This window comes from Rhinopithecus bieti, unplaced genomic scaffold (assembly GCF_001698545.2).
Source record: "Rhinopithecus bieti isolate Rb0 unplaced genomic scaffold, ASM169854v2 scaffold_12155, whole genome shotgun sequence".
In the NCBI taxonomy this organism is placed as follows: domain Eukaryota; kingdom Metazoa; phylum Chordata; class Mammalia; order Primates; family Cercopithecidae; genus Rhinopithecus; species Rhinopithecus bieti.
The window spans coordinates 3376395-3398310 of record NW_016807423.1 but is presented as its reverse complement, the minus strand read 5'-3'; the positions used below and the strand labels follow the sequence as shown (position 1 = coordinate 3398310).

Sequence of the window (21916 nt, the reverse complement as noted above, 5' to 3'; positions counted from 1 at the left end):
GACCCGCCCACTTCTAGGTACTAGCTTCTTTCAACCCTGATTAGTTATGGGTGGCCAGGAGCCCGCCTATGATTGGCCAGCTTCGCGATCCAGCTAGAGGCTCACTGGCCGCGGTCCCGAGTGGTACAGCGTTTCCTCCTGGCAACAGCCCGAGCCGGCGCTCATAGGCTGAGCACACTGAGGTCGGGACTGGGAGGTGGCTGCGGCGCGTGCTCATTGGCTGGTGTATGGCTTGCAGCCACCCTTGACTTGGTTGACTCTGTGCGGCTGCGCAGATGCAGACTTTAGAGGAGGCGGAGTTTCGTCCTTCGCCTGCTGGAAAAGCAGTGGGATCGGCCAGTGGCGACAGCAGGAGCTGAGCCTAAGCCCTGGCGGGGCTTTGGGCTATAGGTGAGAACTATAGGGTTTTGGAATTCTTGAGGCTCTTTGCTGCTGTAGCCATGACCGTGAGTTTTGGTGGGGGAGGGGCGATGGGGGTGGTTCTTCCAGCGGTGAATGATCGGCATGTTTCTCCACCAATAGGAGAAGGAGCTTCCAGAATGGGTTCTGAGATTGGCCTTTTCCAATCTTCAGGGCCAATGGACGTCGGGAGAGGGGGGCGGGTCCTCTGGGCCTTATTTTCTTCTTCCTGCGGCGGAGCTTTACTCGCCAAGGCGGCGGGGCCGGGAGGGGCCGAACCTGGCGCGGTGAGGTTCGAGGACCTTGGGGAGCAGGGTGCGCTGCCTTTGGAGTGATGTTCGCGGGAGCGGCTGCGAGGGAAGGGTGCGGGAGTCCGAGGGGGTCGTTAGCAACAGCTAGCTTTATTGAGTGGTTAAGTACCGGGCCTAGTGCTTAGTGTTTCGCTTGCATCATCTGAGCTAATCACAGCGACCCTGCAGGGCAGGGGGTTGGGATCCCCATTTTACAGGTGGAGAAACTGAGACTCAGTCAACTTACACAGCCAAGGTCACACAGCTAATAGACGGCAGAGGCCGGATCTGTATTCAGAGTTTTGACTTCGGAGCCAGTGTTGAATCACTAGGCTTTGTTACTGATTGGGAGGGAAGGTGTCATGAAACGGGAGCTTTCCCCAGGGAATAGACTGGGGGAAGGGAATCCTAGGGTTGAAGAAGGGATGAACAATTGAGGTGAGGGTGAGGAAATCAGTTTTTCAACAGTTACCGATTGCCTACTCTGTGCCATGCATTGTTCTAGGCATACAAAGATGGATTGGGCCAGAAGCTGATGAAGCCCATTAGGGCCTCTTTGAAGGCCCGGGGAAGGGGCCCAACATTGTATTCACATGACTGTATGTTTTTATAAAATTTGCAAAAGTAAGATATTTTGGATTCATTTTTCTTTTAAGAGGGTCTTCAAAATTAAATAAACTTCGGGTTTCTCCATACTTGGAGCTGCCCTTGCAAAGGACTTAGTCCATATGGAGATGAGGATGTAAGCAGTATAGAGCAGTGGAAGGTGCACTTAAGAGTGGGCTGTGGGCAAATTTCCTGGTATGTAAAACAGGGATAACAGTATACCTGCCATGCAAAGTTTCTGCCAGGTGCATGAAAAGCTCCTGTTTAGAAACACGCCTTATTTTTGATGGAAAGGAAGCCTAGGAGATACGGGTAACTGGATTTGCCTTCTCTCCTACCTTACACAGTTCTGCTCCCAGGGCTGTAACCAGATTTCTGGTAGATTGGAAGCAGTTTTCTCCTTTCTGAGCTCTCCAGCTCTCAAAGAGACTCTTGGAACTGAACCGCCATAGCTTTGGGCCCCAGATAGTGGGGTACAGAACTGCTGCACCCTGAGTGAGGAGGGTGGGTAAAGGAAAGGACATACTGGTGTTCCTTCTAGAATGGCCTGTTTTCACTGGTATGCTTTGTCTTTTTTCAGTTGAGATGGTCTATTGTGTTACCGAGCTGTGGGGATGCACCCACTTAGCTGAAGTTCTCATCTAAAAACAAAGTATTTATTTGGCTTTCTCCAGTCAGTTATGAAGTTTGCCCTGTATTGCTAGTTTAAATTTTGTCCTTTGAGTTCTGGGTACAGTGCAATGGAACTTGTTTGTAACTTGATTTCATTAAGTACTGCTGAAACTGCATCTTAGTTTAGATAGAACAGTTTCACTTTAGGGTTTTAAAATTATGTTACTAATATCAAAGGTTTTAAAATCATGTTACTAATATCAAAGTACTTTTGAACCCTTAAGTTTTGTTATCTTGTAGCCACTTAACTTTTATTTAGGTATCCAGTTTAGCTGTGCCATAGGAAGGAGCCTTGGCCTCCCAAAGTGCTGGGATTACAGGCGTGAGCCGCCACACCCAGCCGTGGGTGGCTTTCAAGTTGTAGTATATTATGTTTAATACTCTGAAAAGTGATCAGCAAGGTGTTAATAAGGGAGTAGCTTGAAAGGATAAGGGTAAAATATGGACATTTTAGCATTAGATAGGACCAACAACCAAATTAATTTCCTTTTTTTAGCTAAACAGTTTTCTGTTTTTTTTTCTTTCAAGAGCAATCCTGTTGCAATAACAATGTCTCTGTTGAAATAAGGTTTCAATCCAGTGAATCCAATCCAGTGAAGCAGTTTTGATACATCACTTTCTTTTTAAACAGAACCTTTTCCATCTGTATTTCTAGTTTATTTAAATAACCTGTTGTTGTTGTTGTGATGTTTTAAAATTTTTTGAGACAGGGTCTTACTATGTTGCCCAGTCTGATCTCAAACTCCCGAACTCAAGCGATCCGCCCACCTCTGTCTCCCAAAGTGCTGGGATTACAGGCTTGAGCCACCACAGCCCGACCCTAAATAACTTTTCTTTCCTTTTTTTTTTTTTTTTTTTTTTTTGGTTTGAGACGGCGTTTTGCTCTTGTTGCCCAATCTGGAGTGCAATGGCACAATGTTGGCTCACTGCAGCCTCAGACTCCCGGGTTCAAGCGATTCTCCTGCCTCAGCCTCCTGAGTAGCTGGGATTATAGGTGCCTGCAAAGTGCTGGGATTACAGGCGTGAGCCACCGTTCCTGGCCCTTAAATAACTTTTCTAGAGGCAGATTCCAGGTGTGAAGTCTTAACTGCATCTTCTGAATTTCTATATTATCTTTTACTGTTTTCAGCATTGATGTTTCCAGCGCTTAATTTTAATTTTTATATTATTTTATGCTCTTAATGTGTTTCTTCAGATTCCTGTCTGACTAAAGGGACCTCAAAAAGGAGGGAAAATGGCTTCTGAGTCTGAAACTCTGAATCCCAGTGCTAGGATAATGACCTTTTATCCAACTATGGAAGAGTTCCGAAACTTCAGTAGATACATTGCCTACATTGAATCCCAAGGAGCTCATCGGGCAGGGCTTGCCAAGGTAAGGAGCTGGGATTGTTCAGATGGTTTTGTTACCTAGGGCAGCAGTAAGTTTTTTTTTCTAAATAAGGGCCAGAACTGTGTTTTACTGAAAGTTGGGTGGGGTGATGACTTTAGTGAATGCAGTTCTATTTGCAAGTTAATTCCCGTTGTTAACATCAGAAGCATCTCTGCTTTTAGGTAGGAAGAGAGCTAGTTGGAATCTTCAGAAAGGGGGAGGTAAAGAGCTAGTGTCTCCAGGCCTGGCTGCTGTTGTGCCTCAGCCCTCTTGGTGGAGCTGGGTGCTGTAGTGTTATTGAACTACCAGTGAGTGCTTATGCCATCTGACTTCTCTTGCTCTCATTTCAGTCTCATCCAGCACTCTAGTAGCAATTTGGCTTCCCATGTGGACTTTCTTCAAGGGGAGAGAATGCACTGGCCAGCCAACATGAGTATTCTGGTCCTTGTAATTTGAAATTGGTTTCTGGTTTGTACTTCTTTCTCCTGTGAGTTGGATTCGTTATTTTTCCTGAGTCAAATCAGCTCTTCATATATTCTGTCACAACCAGGTTGAGTGCTGGAAGCTGAAAGAACTGCATTTCTGGAGAGATCCTCAAGAAACCGAGAGGCAGGGACCTCAGTCTAAGTCAGGAGGAAATTTTTTACACCATTTTATGTTGTTTGAATTTCTTACCATATGTGCTTGTTACATTTTCAATATGAAAAGAGAAAGCAAGAACATTGGCTACAAAGCTGAGGACCAGTCTTGGACCCTGGTGCCTCCAGAGACTTGAGACGACCACATCCTCTTTCCTCCTCTTTCCTCTTGTCTGCAGATATGCTACTGCTGGGTTAATAACAGCAGGCGGGGATAGCAGGGCCTGTAGTGCAGTTTTTCATAGCACATTGCTTTTTTTGGTTGTACTTTATTAGATTTAAAAGTTACTAAAAAAAATGTCGGTTATTACAAGTTAAATATTTCAAACGCAGATAAAGAAAAGGCTGATCTTCATCCACCTTCTCCAGTGCCGTCTCCTTAAGTGGTAATAGCTCCCTCCACACCTTTTTCTCTGCTCATACGAACATACACACATATAAAATAGTGTTATTTGTTTTGTTTTTAAAAGAGAATGGCATCATGCCATATACATTCCTGTGTTGGTTTGTTCATTCTTTTTTTTTCTTTTTTTTTTTTTTCCTTTTAACAACATATATTCCTCCCTCTAGGTCAGTTATGGATTCAACTCATTCTTCTTTTTTCTCATGTCAACTGTCTTGTTAATTTATTACTATTGGAATGGGTAATTTGATTATGTGAGTAAAACAGAATGCTATTGGAAGGTAGCTACTGTAGAGTCTTGCTCCCTTTCAGTGTTTTCTTGTATGTCCTTTCAGTGTTCTTATGCAGATGCTAGTGTGTGTGTGTGTGTGTGTGTGTGTGTTCCCCCTTGTTACATAAAGTGAAACAGTACTCTCTAATTAAACAAACAAAAAAAGCTGTATAGTATTCCATAAAGTGCATCTATCTTACTTAACTATTAAAGATTAGATTTTTTTTTTTTTTTTTTTTGAGACGGAGTTTTGCTCTTGGTGCCCCAGCTGGAGTGCAATCGTGCGATCTTGGCTTACTGCACCTCTGCCTCCGGGTTCAAGCAATTCTCCTGCATCAGCCCCCCAGATAGCCGGGATTATAGTTGAGCGCCACCATGCCAGGCTAATTTTTGTATTTTTAGTAGAGATGGGGTTTCACCATGTTGGCCAAGCTGATCTCACACTCTGACCTCAGGTGATTCACCTGCCTCGGCCTCCCAAAGTGCTGGGATTACAGGCATGAGCCACTGTGCCTGGCCTCACGATTAGATTTTTAAGAATGTTATGCTTCTTTGTAAGTAAATTGTAATCTAGTGTGTGAAAAAAGGAAATTCTGTACAAGTATCCAGTCGACCAAATCAAGTAAAATTGTGTTTGTGATTTTTTTAAAGAAAGCACTGGGCTATGAGATTGAGAGAGAAGCAACTCTTCAGTCTCTGATAAGATACTGAATAAGATACTGAAGCTGGGAACAAGTGTTACTTACCTTAGGTTATTGCAGTTAGGCAGCTGGTTGGTGGCAAAAGTGGATCAGGATTAGCATGCCTGTGACTTACCGTGTTTTGGTGAATGTGGGTCAATCAAAGTAACTGTCTAGTAAAATTGACTGTTAGGTTGGCTGATAACTACATGCTTCCTGGTGTCTGACTGGCTTGCCAGGTTTCTCATCTGTCTTTTTGTTTCTTGTGTTCCCTTCAGGTTGTTCCTCCAAAAGAGTGGAAGCCACGAGCATCCTATGATGACATTGATGATTTGGTCATTCCTGCCCCCATCCAACAGCTGGTGACGGGGCAGTCTGGCCTCTTTACTCAGTACAACATACAGAAGAAAGCCATGACTGTTCGAGAGTTCCGCAAGATAGCCAATAGCGATAAGTGAGTGGAAACCCTTTCTTACCTGACATACCACCTAGGACCCTGTGTCTCATCCTCCTAGCATCTCTAGGGCTGCTGCTGTCCTGATGAACAGTGTTTTCAGTAGGACAGCTCTGTTCTAGCTGTCTCCCTTTCTGCTTTTTTTATGGAAGCATTTCCTCCTCTCAGGACTGTGTCTCAGTCTAAACCTGTTCCTGTTTATATCAACAAATCCCATTGTTTTTCCATCAGAAGTAGAATCATTTTCTGACTCTAAAGTTGCAAGGAGAAAGTTGGAGGTGGTGCACAAGGAGCTTTTGCTGGGTATTGATAACCACCTGCTCATCAAAAGTGCTTTGGTTCCACTTCCTTTCTCTTGGGATGCTCTGTGTTTAATTGTGCTGGAATTTCTCACTGCCCATCCAGCCTGCTAGCTCATTTCTGTTTTGACATTAACAAAGTGTGAGTAAACCACCAAGCTGGTTGCTATTATCTGTCACTCCATTCTTCTTCCTCTGTACCTTCTTGTCTCTTTTAGAGATACTTTTCTTTGTGTAGGCCTGTTCTCAGTTCTTCTCTGCTGTGGGAATTTTTTTTTTTTTTTTTTTTTGAGATGGAGTCTCACTCTATTGCCCAGGCTGGAGTGCAGTGGAGAGATCTTGGCTCACTGCAACCTCTGTCTCCCAGGTTCAAGTGATTCTCCCGCTTCAGCCTCCCAAGTAGCTGGGACTATAGACACGCACCATCATGCTTGGCTAAATTCTTGTATTTTTATTAGAGACAGGGTTTCACCACATTGGCCAGGCTGGTCTTGAACTCCTGACCTCAAGTGATCTGCCTGCCTTGGCCTCCCAAAGTGCTGGGATTACAGGCAAGAGCCACCACGCCTGGTCCTTCTCCACTGTTTTTAATGTTTAGTTCTCATTTTTCCTGAGATTCACAGAGAATAAATTTTGTGTTCCCTCGTTCAGCTCTGACTACTCCATCTTTGCTTTTTTTTTTTTTGAGACGGAGTCTCGCTCATTCCCCAGAGTGCAATGGTGCAATGGTGCAATCTCAGCTCACCACAACCTCCGCCTCCCGAGTTCAAGCAGTTCTCCTGTCTCAGCCTCCTGAGTAGCTGGGATTACAGGTGCCTGCCACCATGCCAGGCTAATTTTTGTATTTTTAGTAGAGACAGGGTTTCACCATGTTGGCCAAGCTGGTTTTGAGCTCCTGATCTCAGGTGATCTACCCACCTTTGATCCCAAAGTGCTGGGATTATAAGCGTGAGCCACTGCACCCGGCCTTGACCACTCCTAATCCTCTTCCTTGGATTTTCTCACTTTCCATTGACTCCTTAATTTTGAGTTTCCACAAGTTTTTCCTTTTTCCCTTGCTTCTTTTCCTGAGCCTTTTGATTTGCACATGCCTTGATTTCAGCTGTCGCACATACTGTGCCTTCACTTTTAATAGCCCAGAGCCAGGTCTTGTGCCTGCCTGTCTTCGCCCTGCTGGGGTGGCATTCCTGTGCTTCATCAGCTCTCTCTCATCAGGTCTCACTTTGTTTCTACTCTTTGCCTTCTTTTCATTGACTTATCACACTTGACTTATCACAATTGTAATTGAGATCTTCTAGTTTTATTGACAACTGAACTCTTTCTGTTGTTTTTTGGGACACGGTGTCGCTGTGTCACCCAAGTTGGAGTGCAGTGGTGCAGTCATGACTTACTGCAGCCTCGACTGCCCAGGCTCAAGTGATCCTTCTAGCTCAGCCTCCCAAGTAACTGGAGGTTTAGCCATGTGTTACCACGCTCAGCTAATTTTTTTTATTATTTGCTGCCCAGTGTGGTCTTTAACTCCTGGGCTCAAGCGATCCCCTTGCCTCAGACTCCCGAAGTGCTGGGATTACAGGCATGAGCCATTGCATCCGGCGGACACCTTACCTCTTTTTTTTTTTTTTGAGACGGAGTCTCACTCTGTTGCCAGGCTATAGTGCAGTGGCACGATCTTGGCTCACTGCAACCTCTGCCTCCTGGGTTCACGCCGATTCTCCTGCCTCAGCCTCCTGAGTAGCTGGGATTACAGGCGCCTGCCACCATGCCCGGCTAATTTTTGTATTTTTAGTAGAGACGGGTTTCATCATGTTGGCCAGGATGGTCTCGATCTCTTGACCTCATGATCCACCCACCTTGGCCTCCCAAAATGCTGGGATTACAGGCATGAGCCACTGTGCCTGGCCAACCTTACTCTTAAAACATCTACCTTGCTGGCCAACCTACTGGCCAATGAGAGAATTTACATAAAGGCATGTCAAAGAAATGTGGCTTGCTCTGCAGGTGAAAGGCTGTATCCTTCCTGCCATCCTTTTTGTCTGATTTTTGCTACGCGTGAGGACCAAGCTCACCTGCCTTCTGCTTCTCACATGGAATTCCACCAGGGGCTTCAGTCTCCTCAGCCTTTCTTCCCTTTTTGTTAACACATTAGGCCTTTTCTTTTCTTTCTTTCTTTTTTTTTGAGATGGAGTCTTGCTCTCTCTCGCCCAAGCCGGAGCGCAGTGGTGCAATGTTGGCTCACTGCAACCTCAGCCTCCTGGCTTCAAGCGATTTTCCTGCCTCAGCCTCCCGAGTAGCCACCACGCCTGGCTGATTTTTTTGTATTTTTAGTAGAGATGGGGTTTCACCATATTGGCCAGGCTGTTCTCGCTTTTTCTTCTTTCAGCACACTTGTTTTCCTTTTAAATTAACCAGCCCTATGTCTATTCCTTTTATCCTAATACATAGCAGATTCTTACCTTTAAGGTAAAAACCTAAATTTTTGCTTTTGAGACAGAGTCTCTCTGTGTTGCCCAGGCTGGAGTGCAGTGGCATGATCTCAGCTCACTGCAATCTCTGCCTCCCAGGTTTAAGCGATTCTCTTACCTCAGCTTCCCGAGTAGCTGGGATTACAGGTGCCCGCCACCACGCCTGGCTAATTTTTTTGTATTTTTAGTAGAGATGGGGTTTCACCATGTTGGTTAGGCTGGTCTCGAACTCCTGGCCTCAGATCAGCCTGCCTTGGCCTCCCAAAGTGCTGGCACCCTGCCCGACCTAAAAACCTACATTCATGAGACAGATTAGTTGGCAATAGAGGAGTTAATTATATTTCAGAGAGAATGTTAGGTCTCTACAATTTATTATTCACTAGGTTGACATTAATCTGTAAGGGAGTTATTTAGTCAGATTTTTTTTTTCTTTTTTGAGATGGAGTCTTACTCTGTCGCTCAGGCTGGAGTGCAGTGGTGCTGTTTCGGCTCTCTGCAACCTCCACCTCCTGGGTTCAAGCAGTTCTTCAGCCTCAGCTTCCCAAGTAGCTGGGACTACAGGCACCCGCCACCACACCCGGCTAATTTTTTGTATTTTTTGTAGAGACGAGATTTCACCATGTTAGCCAGGATGGTCTTGATCTCCTGACCTCGTGATCTGCCTGCCTCGGCCTCCCAAGTGCTGGGATTACAGGCGTGAGCCACTGCGCCTGGCCTGTTTAGTCAGATTTTTAGTTAATTAATTTTAAATTCATTCCCATTATCTCCGTGAGTTCATTTTGGTCTTTATGTGTCTACTCTTTATACATTTATAACATTTCTTTTGCCATTTTAGTTAGAATGTACATTAGTTTTTCACCTTTTCAAATATCTGTAAGGTTTGTGTATTACTCTTCTTAAATTGCTTCATAATAATTTTTTTTTTTTTTTTTGAGACGGAGTCTCGCTCTGTCACCCAGGCTGGAGTGCAGTGGCTTGATCTTGGCTCACTGCAACCTCCACCTCCTCCCGGGTTCAAGCGATTCTCCTGCCTCAGCCTCCGAAGTAGCTGGAACTACAGGTGCGCACCACCACACCCAGCTAATTTCACGGTTCACTGTAGCCTTGATCTCCCAGGCTCAAGAGATCCTCCCATCTCAGCCCTCCTACTCCCTCCCACCCCCAGTAGCTGAGACTGCAGGTGTGCACCACCATGCCCTGCTATTTTTTTTTTTTTTTTTGAGATGGAGTTTCGCTCTTGTTGCCCAGGCTGGAGTGCAATGGCGTGATAACGGCTTACTGCAACCTCTGTCTCCCAGGTTCAAGCAGCTCTCCTGCCTCAGCCTCCCAAGTAGCTGGGATTACAGATGTGAGTCACCATGCCTGGCTAATTTTTGTATTTTTAGTAGAGTTGGGGTTTTGTCATGTTGGCCAGGCTGGTCTCAAACTCTTGACCTCAGGTGATCCGCCTGCCGTGGCCTCCCAAAGTGCTGGGATTACAGGCGTGAGTCACCGCTCCTGGCCAGCTCTGCTAATTTTTAAAGTTTTTGTAGAAATAGGATTTTACCATGTTACTGGTCTCAAACTCTTGGGCTCAAGTGATCCTCCTGCCTCAGCCTCCCAAAGTGCTGGGATTATAGGCCTGAGCCACTGTACTTGGCTGGTTTGAATCTAAAAGTTTTTTTTTTGTTTTTGTTTTTAGTAAATTTTCAGTATATGATGATTAAGCTAAAGAGTATAGATATTTTTAGACTGGGTGCATTGACTCACTTCTATATTCCCATCACTTTGGGAGGCCGAGGTTGGAGGATCACTTGAGGCCAGGAGTTTGAGACCAACTTGGGCAACACTGCAGGATTCCATCTCTACAAAAAATAAAAACACTAACCAGGTGTGATGGTGCACACTTACAGTCCTGGCTACTCGGGAGGCTGGGGCAGGAGGATTGCTTGAGCCTGGGAGTTCAAGGCTATAGTAAGCTATGACCATACCACTGTGCTCCAGTCTGGGCAGCAGAGCAAGGATCCTGTCTTTTTAAGTATATATATATATATATTTTTTTTTTTTTGAGACAGAGTTTTACTCTATGGCTGAAGGTGGAGTGCAGTGACGTTAGCTCAGCTCACTGCAGACTCCTCCTTCTGGGTTTAAGTAATTCTCGTGCCTCAGCCCCCGCCCTAAGTAGCTGGAATTACAGGCGTGTGCCACCACACCTGGCTAATTTTTGTATTTCTGATAGAGACCAGGTTTCACCATGTTGGCCAGGTTGGTCTTGAACTCTTGACCTCAGGTGACCCGCCCCCACCAGGTCTCCCAAAGTGCTGGGATAACAGGTGTGAGCCATCATGCCTCTGGCCAAAGTGTAGATATTTTTATGGCTTTATATGTAGATAGGTGGGTATAAATATGCATATATGTGAGTACCTATTTTCCTAATTGGAATATTTGATGTGCAAAAATCTAGATTTTAGAGCTATTTTATATTTTTACTAAAATACTTGATGTTTTTAGGTGTGATTACTTGGTGAATGTCAGCCTCTGCGTAGGGCGCTGGGCATATAGCAGGGGCACTTACAAATGAGTCCTCTTGGAGCAGCTTCCTTTTGGCTGGTTCAGGGAGGTGAACGCTGTCGGAAAGCCTCAGCTCTTCACATGCTACTGGATTTTGGTTGTCTGTGGATATGCAGGGACCTTGGGTCTTGGTTTGTAAGCCTGTTTTCTCCCTGGGTGGCCACCTGAATCCAGCAAGGTGTGGTTTAAGTAGTCTCTTCAGAGAGTTGAGGATGTGCTTGTTGAGGAAGGTCGGTTTACATCTCTGTGTACATTACCTTCCTCAGGCTTCTTCAGGCCCAGTGCTCATGGAAGGGACGTTCAGGGAGTGACTATGTATTAGAGCCTTGAAGGCCAAGATTATGCCTTGTTCATTTGAAATTCTTGCTGTCACTGGAATAGGGGATTATGTCTTGTGATGTTCATAATGCCTAATAAACCCCGTAAGTGGTTTACATGTTTCTTTTTACTTTCAAAAGGTACTGTACCCCACGCTATAGTGAGTTTGAAGAGCTCGAGCGGAAATACTGGAAAAATCTTACATTCAATCCTCCAATCTATGGTGCAGATGTGAATGGTACCCTCTATGAAAAGGTGAGGCTCACTGGAAACCCTCTGTGCAGCGTTTTTGTAATTTCGTAATACCTTTTTTTTTGGCCCAGCATGTAGTAGGCACCTAAAAGCTGTTTGGTGAATGGGTGGGTGAACAGATGATCTACCCCCAGCTGATGTTGCTGTGCTGGCCTCATTGTGGGCCATTTTGCATGTGACTGAATTTTATTTCTCCTACTTTACATGTGAAGTGGGTGATGTGGTGCTCATTTCAAGGGTTGTTAGCATAGTCGGTGGGTGGTAGCTGATGAGTTCTTGAAAGGGTGGGTTGGCTCTCAGATAATGAAATGAGGCAGTGTGGTTTCTGCAGAAGAAAGATGACTGAATACTGAAAGGGGTATACATTTAAGAAGAGAAATACATTTAGATTCTTCAGAATCCTCAAACAAGATTCTGTGACAAAAGCCATATTAACCACTTTCATTGGCTTGGGACATAGTCCTGCCTTAAATATGGTGAAAGGGGAGAATATTTGGGAATATCTTCTGATGACTGAAAAACCGTAGGGCATTTCAGGGATTATCACTCATAATTGTTTTCATATTTTAAGGTTTTTTTTTTTTTTGAGATGGAGTTTCGCTCTTGTTGCCCAGGCTGGAGTGCAGTGGTGTGATCTCAGCTCACCACAACCTCCACCTCCCGGGTTCAAGTGATTTTCCTGCCTCGGCCTTCCGAGTAGCTGGGATTATAGGTGTGCACCACCATGCCTGGCTAATTTTGTATTTTTTAGTAGAGTTGGGGTTTCTCCATGTTGGTCAGGCTGGTCTCAAACTCCCCACCTCAGGTGATCCACCTGCCTCAGCCTCCCAAAGTGCTGGGATTACAGGCGAGAGCCATTGCGCCTGGCCCATATTTTACTGTTTTTATCAGTTATTGGAAGAGTTAAAAAAATGAATTCCAGGCCGGGCGTAGTGGCTCACATCAGTAATCCCAGCACTTTGGGAGGCTGAGGCAGGCGGATCACGAGGTCAGGAGATCGAGACCATCCTGGCTGACACGGTGAAACCCCATCTCTACTAAAAATACAAAAAAATTAGCCGGGTGTGGTGGCGGGCGCCTATAGTCCCAGCTACTCGGGAGGCTTAGGGGAATGGCGTGAACCTGGGAGGCAGAGCTTGCAGTGAGCCGAGATCATGCCACTGCACTCCAGCCTGGGCAACAGAGCGAGACCCCATCTCAAAAAAAAAAGAATTCCAGTTTTGTTGATAACAGTTTTTTGGGGGTCAGGGAAAGTCAAGCTTGTAGGGATGAATGGCAGGAAGATGCTGTAAGGATCTGGGATGGGGAGGTACAAAAGTCAGGCATAATAATAATCCAGGGCCTAGTTATGGGAGGTGGACTCCCAGCTGGCCATTACAACTCAGGAAAAGGATATTGCACATTTTTTTATGAAGACACTGCCTGGTAGAAATCAGGGCTAAAAAGCCACAACATTGCCATAGTTTTTTGTTTTTTTGTTTTTGAGACAGAATCTTGCCCTGCCACCCAGCTCGAGTATAGTGGTATGATCATAGATTACTGTAACCTCAAACCCCTGGGCTCAAGGGATCCTCATGCTTCACCCTCCCAAGTAGCTGAGATTGCAGTCATGTGCCACCTCACCTGGCTACTTTTTTTTTATTTGTATTTTTTTTGTAGAGACTGGGTCTTACTTTGTTGCCCAGGATGGTCTTGAACTCCTGGGCTCAAGCAATCCTGCCTTGGCCTCCCAAAGTGTTGAGATTACAGGTGTGAACCACCACACCTGGTCCACTGTCATAGTTCCCATGTTTCGCAATTTTTTGTGTGTGTGTGTGGTTGTAGAGTTTTTTTTCTCTTTTGACCTAAATTTCTTTGGGCATCAATTCAAACTTTTTCTCTTGGGGTTTAAAACAGGTGACTGTTGGCCGGGCACGGTGGTTCACGCCTGTAATCCCAGCACTTTGGGAGGCCAAGGCGGGTGGATCTCGAGGTCAGGAGTTCAAGACCAGCCTGGCCAAGATGGTGAAACCCCGTCTCTACTAAAAATAGAAAAATTAGTGGGGTGTGGTGGCGGGTGCCTGTAATCCCAGCTACTTGGGAGGCTGAGGCAGGGAATTGCTTGAGCCAGGGAGGCGGAGGTTGCAGTGAGCCAAGATCATGCCACTGTGCTCCAGTGTGGGCAACAGAGTGAGACTCCGTCTCAGAAACAAACAAACAAAAAAACAGGTGACTATCATCTCTTCATTCATCTTTCCTGCACTAATATTCACAAGTAATATTTGCCCTTTGAAGGTAAATTGTGTCAGTTCCAGTGGTAGCTGTGAAAGTGAATGAGGAATACTGTGGTCTTCACGTCCATAGTGTTTTGACATTATTCCAAATGTTTATCAGAGATAACAGCTTACTTGTGACCTACTTTGATTTGTAGGTTCAGAGCCTTGGTTTATATGCAAATGTAACTTGCCCTGGACTGTCATTGCCTTTGCAGCATGTTGATGAGTGGAATATTGGCCGGCTGAGAACAATCCTGGACTTGGTGGAAAAGGAAAGTGGGATCACCATTGAGGGTGTGAACACCCCATACCTGTACTTTGGCATGTGGAAGACATCTTTTGCTTGGCACACTGAAGACATGGACCTCTACAGCATCAACTACCTGCACTTCGGAGAACCAAAGTCCTGGTACAGTCTACCTGCAGTCGGCACCGGGCTTCTGTGCTACAGCACGGGCTCACATTCAGTGTGCATGGGAAGCACCTCAGGATTATGTTAAAGTGCAGACGCTGGTTCAGGCCTGGGGTGACATTCCATGTTTCCAACACACTTTCAAGTGCTAAGATGCTGTTGGAGCTCTGGTGCTCAGACCACCATTTGAGTAGGGAGGCTTTAGAGAGCAGGGCTCTGGCAGAGTTACCCAAAGACACGGGGGCTCTTCCAGGCTATCCGACTGCTTTCTGATTTTTTTTCTGAATAGGCCTGAGGCATTTCTTAGCAGCAGACTTCTAAGACTGGAGTCACTCCCTCAGATGATAGAAAGCTTTCTTTTCCTTATGATAAGAAAAAATATTAATACTTGGGGAGCAGCAGTGTGTGCTTAACACACGAGGGATTGCGAGGCTCTTCAGCATGCTTCCTGTTCGTTCTCCAGGGTGTTATTCTTGTTGGTGAGACAAACATTGGTTCTGTCTCCTCTCTCTGCACTGACCCATCTTTGAGTCTCAGCATTTTTTTTTTCTATTTTGAGACAGGGTCTCACTCTGTCACCCAGGGTGGAGTGCAGTGGCACCATTATGGCTCACTGCAGCCTTGACCTCCTGGGCTCAAGTGATCCTTCTACTTCAGCCTCCCAAGTAGCTGGGATTATAGGCATGCACCAGTATGCCCAGCTAATTTTTTTCCTTCTTTTTTTTAGGGTAGAGATGGGGTCTCACTATGTTGCACAGGCTGGTCTCAAACTGCTGGGCTCAAGCAGTCCTCCCACTTCAGCCTTCCAAAGTGCTAGGATTACAGGCATAAGCCACTGTACCTGGCCCCTGTCTCAGCATTTTAGTGAAGGTGCTGCAGATAACTGCAGTGGATAAGACAGATGAGATACCAACCTTCACACAGATCGGAGACTGGTCAGGAGGTAGAAAGTGTGAGAGAATGATCATATGGTGTGGGGACAGCTCTGATGGGGAAGAAGTGGGTGCTAAGGTCCACATAGGAAGGACAGATGGGTGAGATTAAAGAAGGCTTCTTTGGAAGAGGTGACAACTGAGATCCAAAACATAGGAAGGACAGATGGGTGAGATTAAAGAAGGCTTCTTTGGAAGAGGTGACAACTGAGATCCAAAACATGAGAAGGACATAACTGGGTGGAATGGTGGTGGGCTTAGCAGCTGGGAGATTGAGGGAAGTGAATCCAGGCAGTTGGAACCACAGATGCAGAGCTCCTGGATTAAGACAGCACATGAGGGCCAGTCGTGGTGGCTCACACCTGTAATCCCAGCACTTTGGGAGGCTGAGGCAGGTGGATCACCTGAGGTCAGGAGTTCGAGACCAGCCTGGCCAACATGGTGAAACCTGTCTCTACTAAAAATACAAAAGTAGCCGGGCATGGTGTGTTTAGGGAGCTAGGGGAAGTCTACTGTAGATTGAGTGCTGTGTAAAATGATGAGAAGTGAGTGATGAGGTCAGACGGGACACCATGGGGCGCATTATGGCGAGTTATGAAAACCACATCCACCTTCATGTCTTTATTCAGCATCCTCAGCCATGTTCTTTCTCAGGAGTTTTCTTTTCTTCTTTCAAGTGCTTTCCAGTTTCTAATCTTGGGGGAAAGAACCTTTTGAGCCTATGATTACCCCCCTCACTACTGTCCTATTTCCTTCCTCAGAAGGCTAGACTTGTAGGATGTGTAAATGTAGCTTTTGTGTCTTCACCATTGTTTACTCCAAAATTCCCTGCTCCTGGATTTTTGAATTCTCTTATAAAAGAAGGTTTTCCAGTTATTATATACATTCTTAGGTCCTCTGAAGTGGGACCTCCAGAGCCTTCTGTGTAGGGTTGCCTGATGGATCCTGGAGTCCTTTAGGTGACATTTTTGTCAATTCCTCTTCTCTGTTTTGTTTTATAATGAAGCTGTTTGTAGTGGGAGGATTTGTTGTTACTGTGAAATAATCTTCAGAAGAGATTAAAAAGGTTAAAATAGAGTTACTGTGAGTTTCAGAATATAAAATTTAACAATTTTGCAAAAGTTTTAAATAGTCCTAGGTGTCCTTTTTTTCTTTTCATTTTTTTAGGAAGAACAGTTTCGATGGTGTTTAGACACCTTACTGGGTAGAGAGGTAATTGATTGTTGGGTAATCAGTGTATGTAGCTCTTGGGGAGATAAAGGGAAAATGGGTTCATCAGCAGATACGGGGCTGGGTCTCTTAAGTGTCGGATCTATCTTGCACTTTGTTTTCCATTCTTCCTCTAGCCCTCCCCCCGTTTAGGCCTTTCAAGCCATTTAAAAATACCTTGAGCATTTTAAATACTGAGGTCTTATGGAAAACCTCATGACTTGTACCGTAATGACATCCTTTTTTTTAAAAAAAAAATGTTATATGAACAACATTATAAAGGAGAGTAATATTGTGTACCATAAATCCTGGCTCATGGTGAACACTTAATAAACATCTTATTAAGTGAATGAATATAGAAGAAATAAATTCACTCACCTTCTTTACGGGCTTTTACTCCTGTGCCGAAACAGTCTAATATTTCATTTTTTCAGATTCCTTTCTAGTGCTTGGGAAGTTAAAAAAAAATCTGCCATTTCAAGGTGTTTTGAGAGTGGGAATAAGCCCCTTAGCTTCTGTACCTGTCTCCGCCCAGCCTCTGATGCTCTCATGTGATTGCAGGTACTCTGTTCCACCTGAGCATGGAAAGCGGTTGGAACGCCTCGCCAAAGGTACTGTGTCTCCTCTGTTTGCTGGGTTGGACACTCCTATGAGCTGTGCTCCTTGCTCTACACTAAAATGTGCATTCCCCATGGTCAGATTCTTGCAGGTCCTGTCGCAGGCCTGCAGATGGGGGTGAGCCTCATTGGTTACCTTAAGAGGGCAGTGACAGAGCCTTTTCTTCCTTTGTCCTGAGCAAGGACTTGGTCATTTCTTCTTTGATTGTCTGTGCCTCAGTTTTAATGAGCAGTGGTGTTTCTTTGACCAGCGATAATGAACCAGACCCGGTATGACCGGTGTTTCCACTAAAGACCCAAATGTTAAAGAAAAAACTGCATTTTATGCTTTGTTTCTTTTCAGTGGACTTACATAGATTTGTATGTCTAGAGAACATACTTCAGGAAAGCCTGGGTAGATCATACTATAGCTGCATTACTGAAAAAAGATCAGGGATACAAGTGACTGGAGAAAAGGTCCTAAATAGTTTCAAAGCTCTATAAGAACAGAGGCAGCAGGCCGGGCGCGGTGGCTCAAGCCTATAATCCCAGCACTTTGGGAGGCCGAGACGGATGGATCACGAGGTCAGGAGATCGAGACCATCCTGGCGAACACGGTGAAACCCCGTCTCTACTAAAAAAATACAAAAAAAAACTAGCCGGGCGAGGTGGCGGGCGCCTGTAATCCCAGCTACTCGGGAGGCTGAGGCAGGAGAATGGCATAAACCCAGGAGGTGGAGCTTGCAGTGAGCTGAGATCCGGCCACTGCACTCCAGCCTGGGCGACAGAGCGAGACTCCGTCAAAAAAAAAAAAAAAAAAAAAAAACAGAGGCAGCTTGGGTGACCTTGGTTTCCCAAACAGGATTTCATTACCCATGTAATGCCCTACATGGGAGTGAGCCCAGAGGCTCACTGTAGAATCTTAGAATTGGTGCGGAGCTATAAGGATCCTTGGAGATCACATCGGTGATTCATCCTGTTTATCATTCCGATGAGAAGCACAGGTGTGAAGTGACTCCGGATTGCGGAGCTAGTGTGGAGCACTGTGTTAACCTACACCCTTTCAATTAAATAGGCTTTTTCCCAGGAAGTGCTCAAAGCTGTGAGGCGTTTCTCCGCCACAAGATGACCCTGATTTCCCCGTTAATGCTGAAGAAATATGGAATTCCCTTTGACAAGGTGAGCTGATGTTACATGCCAAAGTTCTCAGGCACCACCCTTTCTGGCCTTTTACAGAGTTTTATTCTAGTTCATCACTATACCAAGAGGGGGCCAAAGCTTAAACTATGTAACAACACTTTGATCTAAGAGCATTAAAGGTGGGGCCACTTTAGCTTCCAGAGGAGAGTCAGATCCCCTTGAACAGGGGTCATTTGGAGGAATGGTTAATTATAGTCATGTCATCTGATATGTCTGGGCTTTGCATAATTTTATAGAAGACAGCAAGACCCCAGGGGTTTTATGACTTACCCTTTGTTGCTCAGCTAAGTTGTGGTGGAGCTCAGAATTCCAGTTCTGTGGACCTCTGCCATTTGAAGCAGCTGTTTCAAGTCTGCTCTTGTTCAGGTGACTCAAGAGGCCGGAGAGTTTATGATCACTTTCCCTTATGGTTACCATGCCGGCTTTAACCATGGCTTTAACTGTGCGGAGTCTACCAATTTTGCTACCCGTCGGTGGATTGAGTATGGCAAGCAAGCTGTGCTGGTAAGTCTGCTTGATTTCTTTCTATAACACCATGATAAAAATGAGCAAATTCTGGTTAGATACGTTGGCTGGTGATTAGAATATTTCTTTGAGTTGCTGGAATTCAGAAACGAGCAGCTAGCAATGTGTCAGAGTACTAACATTTTGTGTTCATAAGGAATTTAAAAAAATGTGTTCAGATTTGGGAAGTATAAAATGAGGTTCTTAAGTCCACTAGGCATTAAAACCACATCCACACACGTTAATATTCTTGCCTTAGCCACTCTGAGACTTCTCTGTTGAAGTTCCTAGGGGTTTTCTTTACTCTAGGGAAGCAGCAGGGCTAGGCCTTTGACTCGTAGTAGTAGACTTGCTTGTGTGTTCCTGGCTTGGACAGGGAACAAGGGCAGGTGGCTCACCATCCTGGGGGCCTAAGTGCAGAGCCTAACCACCCTCTGTGACCCCAAGTTAGTGCCCAGGTAGATTTGCCCCAGTAGTATGTATTCTCTGCCCTTTTTTCCCTGCTTCCCTTCATATTTGAAGGTCCTGCAAGGATAATATGCCCTCAGCCTGTGAACCAACACAATCCAGTTATAAACCATCTTGCACTTGTTTCCATGTGGAGGGAGGAGCTAGGACGTGGGGGTGAGGTGGAAGCAGCAAGGTATGCTCACCTGGTGCTCTTCTGCTTCCTGCTGACAGTGCTCCTGTAGAAAGGACATGGTGAAGATCTCCATGGATGTGTTTGTGAGGAAGTTCCAGCCAGAAAGGTACAAACTTTGGAAAGCTGGGAAGGACAACACAGTTATTGACCATACTCTGCCCACGCCAGAAGCAGCTGAGTTTCTTAAGGAGAGTGAACTGCCTCCAAGAGCTGGCAATGAGGAGGAGTGCCCAGAGGAGGACATGGAAGGGGTGGAGGATGGAGAGGAAGGAGACTTGAAGACAAGGTAACCCAGCAGCCCTTTGTCGTGGCTGTGTGAGGGAGAGGTGTCTGGGTAGGTCCTGTAACCTGTGGAGAGGCTGTTTCTAAGATGCTGTTTGTGCCTCGGCTAAGGGAGTGTTCTTGGTAAAGGCTCCAGAAACCTGAGAGCCAGAGCATTCAGGCACTTTCTGAATGAGAGACCTGTAGTGGGCTGTAGTCTGCTGGAGCAAAGGGGTAATTTATATGAGTGTCAAGGCATTTATGTGCGAAGGTTGGGCTCCCCCTGAGCCAGAAAAGTCATGTTTTCTCATCATATCAGAGAGTCTTTTAAAAAGAAGTGTAGTGAGGATGAGACTCAAGGGCATTGGTAATGTTATGATTTAAGTCTGCAGTGCCATCAGAGCAGACTTAAGAGTCACCTTCTTAAGTCTGCACCAATGGGAAGCTGAGCCAGGGGATCTGTGCTCTGGGAATTTATCCTGGGCCATATGGGAAAGAAAGGAGGAACCGTGTCTTGGTACCTACTATATGCCAGACACTTTGCCAGCTACTCTGCATACCTTTTCTTAGTCCTCACAACAAATCTGTTAGGTGGGTGGTAATACCTGTATCTTCCAGATGATGGAACAAGCTCAGAGAGGTGAAGTCCCTCGTCTCAAGTCACAAATAAGAGGTGTCCCTGAGTTTTGAACCAGGCCTGACAGGCTCTGGCCATTCACTTTGGGTTGTGTGTGGATGTGTAGGAATGTCTTTGAGTAAGTGGATATATTTGTGGGCTCTTAAAAGATTTGCCCTCTCCCTTGCAGCCTGGCCAGGCACCGAATAGGGACAAAGAGGCACCGAGTTTGTCTTGAAATACCACAGGAGGTGAGTCAGAGTGAGCTCTTCCCCAAGGAGGAGCTGAGTTCTGAGCAGTATGAGATGACGGAGTGCCCGGCAGCCCTCGCCCCGGTGAGGCCCACCCATAGTTCTGTGCGGCAAGTTGAGGATGGTCTTACCTTCCCAGGTTAGTTGACTATGGTGTATTTTCCACAACCTTAACTCATACATGTGTCCCGTGTCAGATGCCATATTGAGTGCTGAGTGAGAAATAAAGAAAGCAGAGTGACAGGTCTGTGATCAGATAGTGTACTTGGAGTGTGAGAAGTGCTTTGGGTAGGGATATACAGGGTGGACTGGACACGTAGGGAAAAGCTCCTCCCTCTGCCTGGTCAGGGGTCAGGGAAACACTGGAGGTTTTGGTGAAGGTGACTCTTACAAGGTAAGTAGGACCTTCCCAGGCGGACAGAGAGAGAGGAGGGATGTAGAAAGGGTGTCCCAGAGGGGAGGAGCAGGGCACAGGCGTGGAGATGGGAGATTTTTTTTTTGAGATGGAGTCTTGCTCTGTCATGCAGGCTGGAGTGCAGTGGCGCAATCTCGACTCACTGCAACTTCTGCCTCCTGGGTTCAAGCGATTCTCCTGCCTCAGCCTCCCAACTAGCTAGGACTACAGGTGCCCACCACCACGCCTGGCTAATTTTTTTTCGTATTTTTAGTAGAGATGGGGTTTCACCATTTTGGCCAGGATGATCTTGAACTCCTGACTTCAGGTGATCCGCCTGCCTCGGCCTCCCAAAGTGCCGAGTGGGATTACAGTCTTGAGCCACCGTTCCCAGCAGAGATGGGAAATATTAATAGCATGGTCCACCTGGGGGAACTGGTGGGGAGTTTCCCTCAATTGAATATTAGGGTAGAAGGCAGCTGTGTGACCAGAAGGTGACACTGGAGAAATAGGAGAGGATGTAGGGCTGTCTGCCATTTTCATTTCCTCACTTGGAAGCTTAAGAAGCCATTTATATTTTAAGAGTGGGAGTGGTGTGATCAGTGTTGTTTAGCAGTCACTTGGAAGGTCATTGAGGCTAGATTTGTTGGAGAAAGCTTGTATCTGTCTTGAGTCAGGTATGACGCGAAGATGTGGTCTGCTGACAGCCAGGTAGCACTGTGGACTGACGTGCTGGACTGGCTTCTCTTCAGCAGATTTTCTTTCCCTTTTTTCCCTTCAAATTTATTTATTTATATTGACAGATAAAATGGTGCATATTTGTCATATACAACATAATTTTTTTGTTTTAGAAACAGAGTCTTGCTCTGTTGCACAAGCCTGTGCGAACACAGCTCACTGCAGCCTCAACTTTCCGGGCTCAAGCAATCCTTTTGCCTCAACCTCTCAAGTGGCCTGGACTACAGGCATACGCCACCATG

At 45.7% G+C, this 21916-nt stretch overlaps 1 protein-coding gene across 5 annotated transcripts in view; it reads left to right on the top strand.

The window, feature by feature from the left end:
* The first annotated feature begins 244 nt into the window (after positions 1 to 244).
* Positions 245 to 21916, top strand: part of KDM4A (lysine demethylase 4A) — a 57306-nt gene continuing 35634 nt past the window's right edge. Inside the window, exons 1-11 of one of the 5 annotated variants that reach the window (XM_017881889.1) lie at positions 617 to 686; positions 3163 to 3339; positions 3687 to 3823; positions 5607 to 5782; positions 11552 to 11666; positions 14134 to 14327; positions 17033 to 17082; positions 18143 to 18246; positions 18634 to 18771; positions 19453 to 19700; positions 20482 to 20681. In XM_017881889.1, the coding sequence (XP_017737378.1) occupies positions 5742 to 5782; positions 11552 to 11666; positions 14134 to 14327; positions 17033 to 17082; positions 18143 to 18246; positions 18634 to 18771; positions 19453 to 19700; positions 20482 to 20681 (1090 nt within the window). In that variant the 5' untranslated portion in view covers positions 617 to 686; positions 3163 to 3339; positions 3687 to 3823; positions 5607 to 5741. Of the gene's footprint in view, positions 391 to 606; positions 715 to 3162; positions 3340 to 3686; positions 3824 to 5606; positions 5783 to 11551; positions 11667 to 14133; positions 14328 to 17032; positions 17083 to 18142; positions 18247 to 18633; positions 18772 to 19452; positions 19701 to 20481; positions 20682 to 21916 lie in introns of those variants that run through there. The other 4 variants (XM_017881885.1, XM_017881886.1, XM_017881888.1 and 1 more) reach the window with 4 other exon arrangements.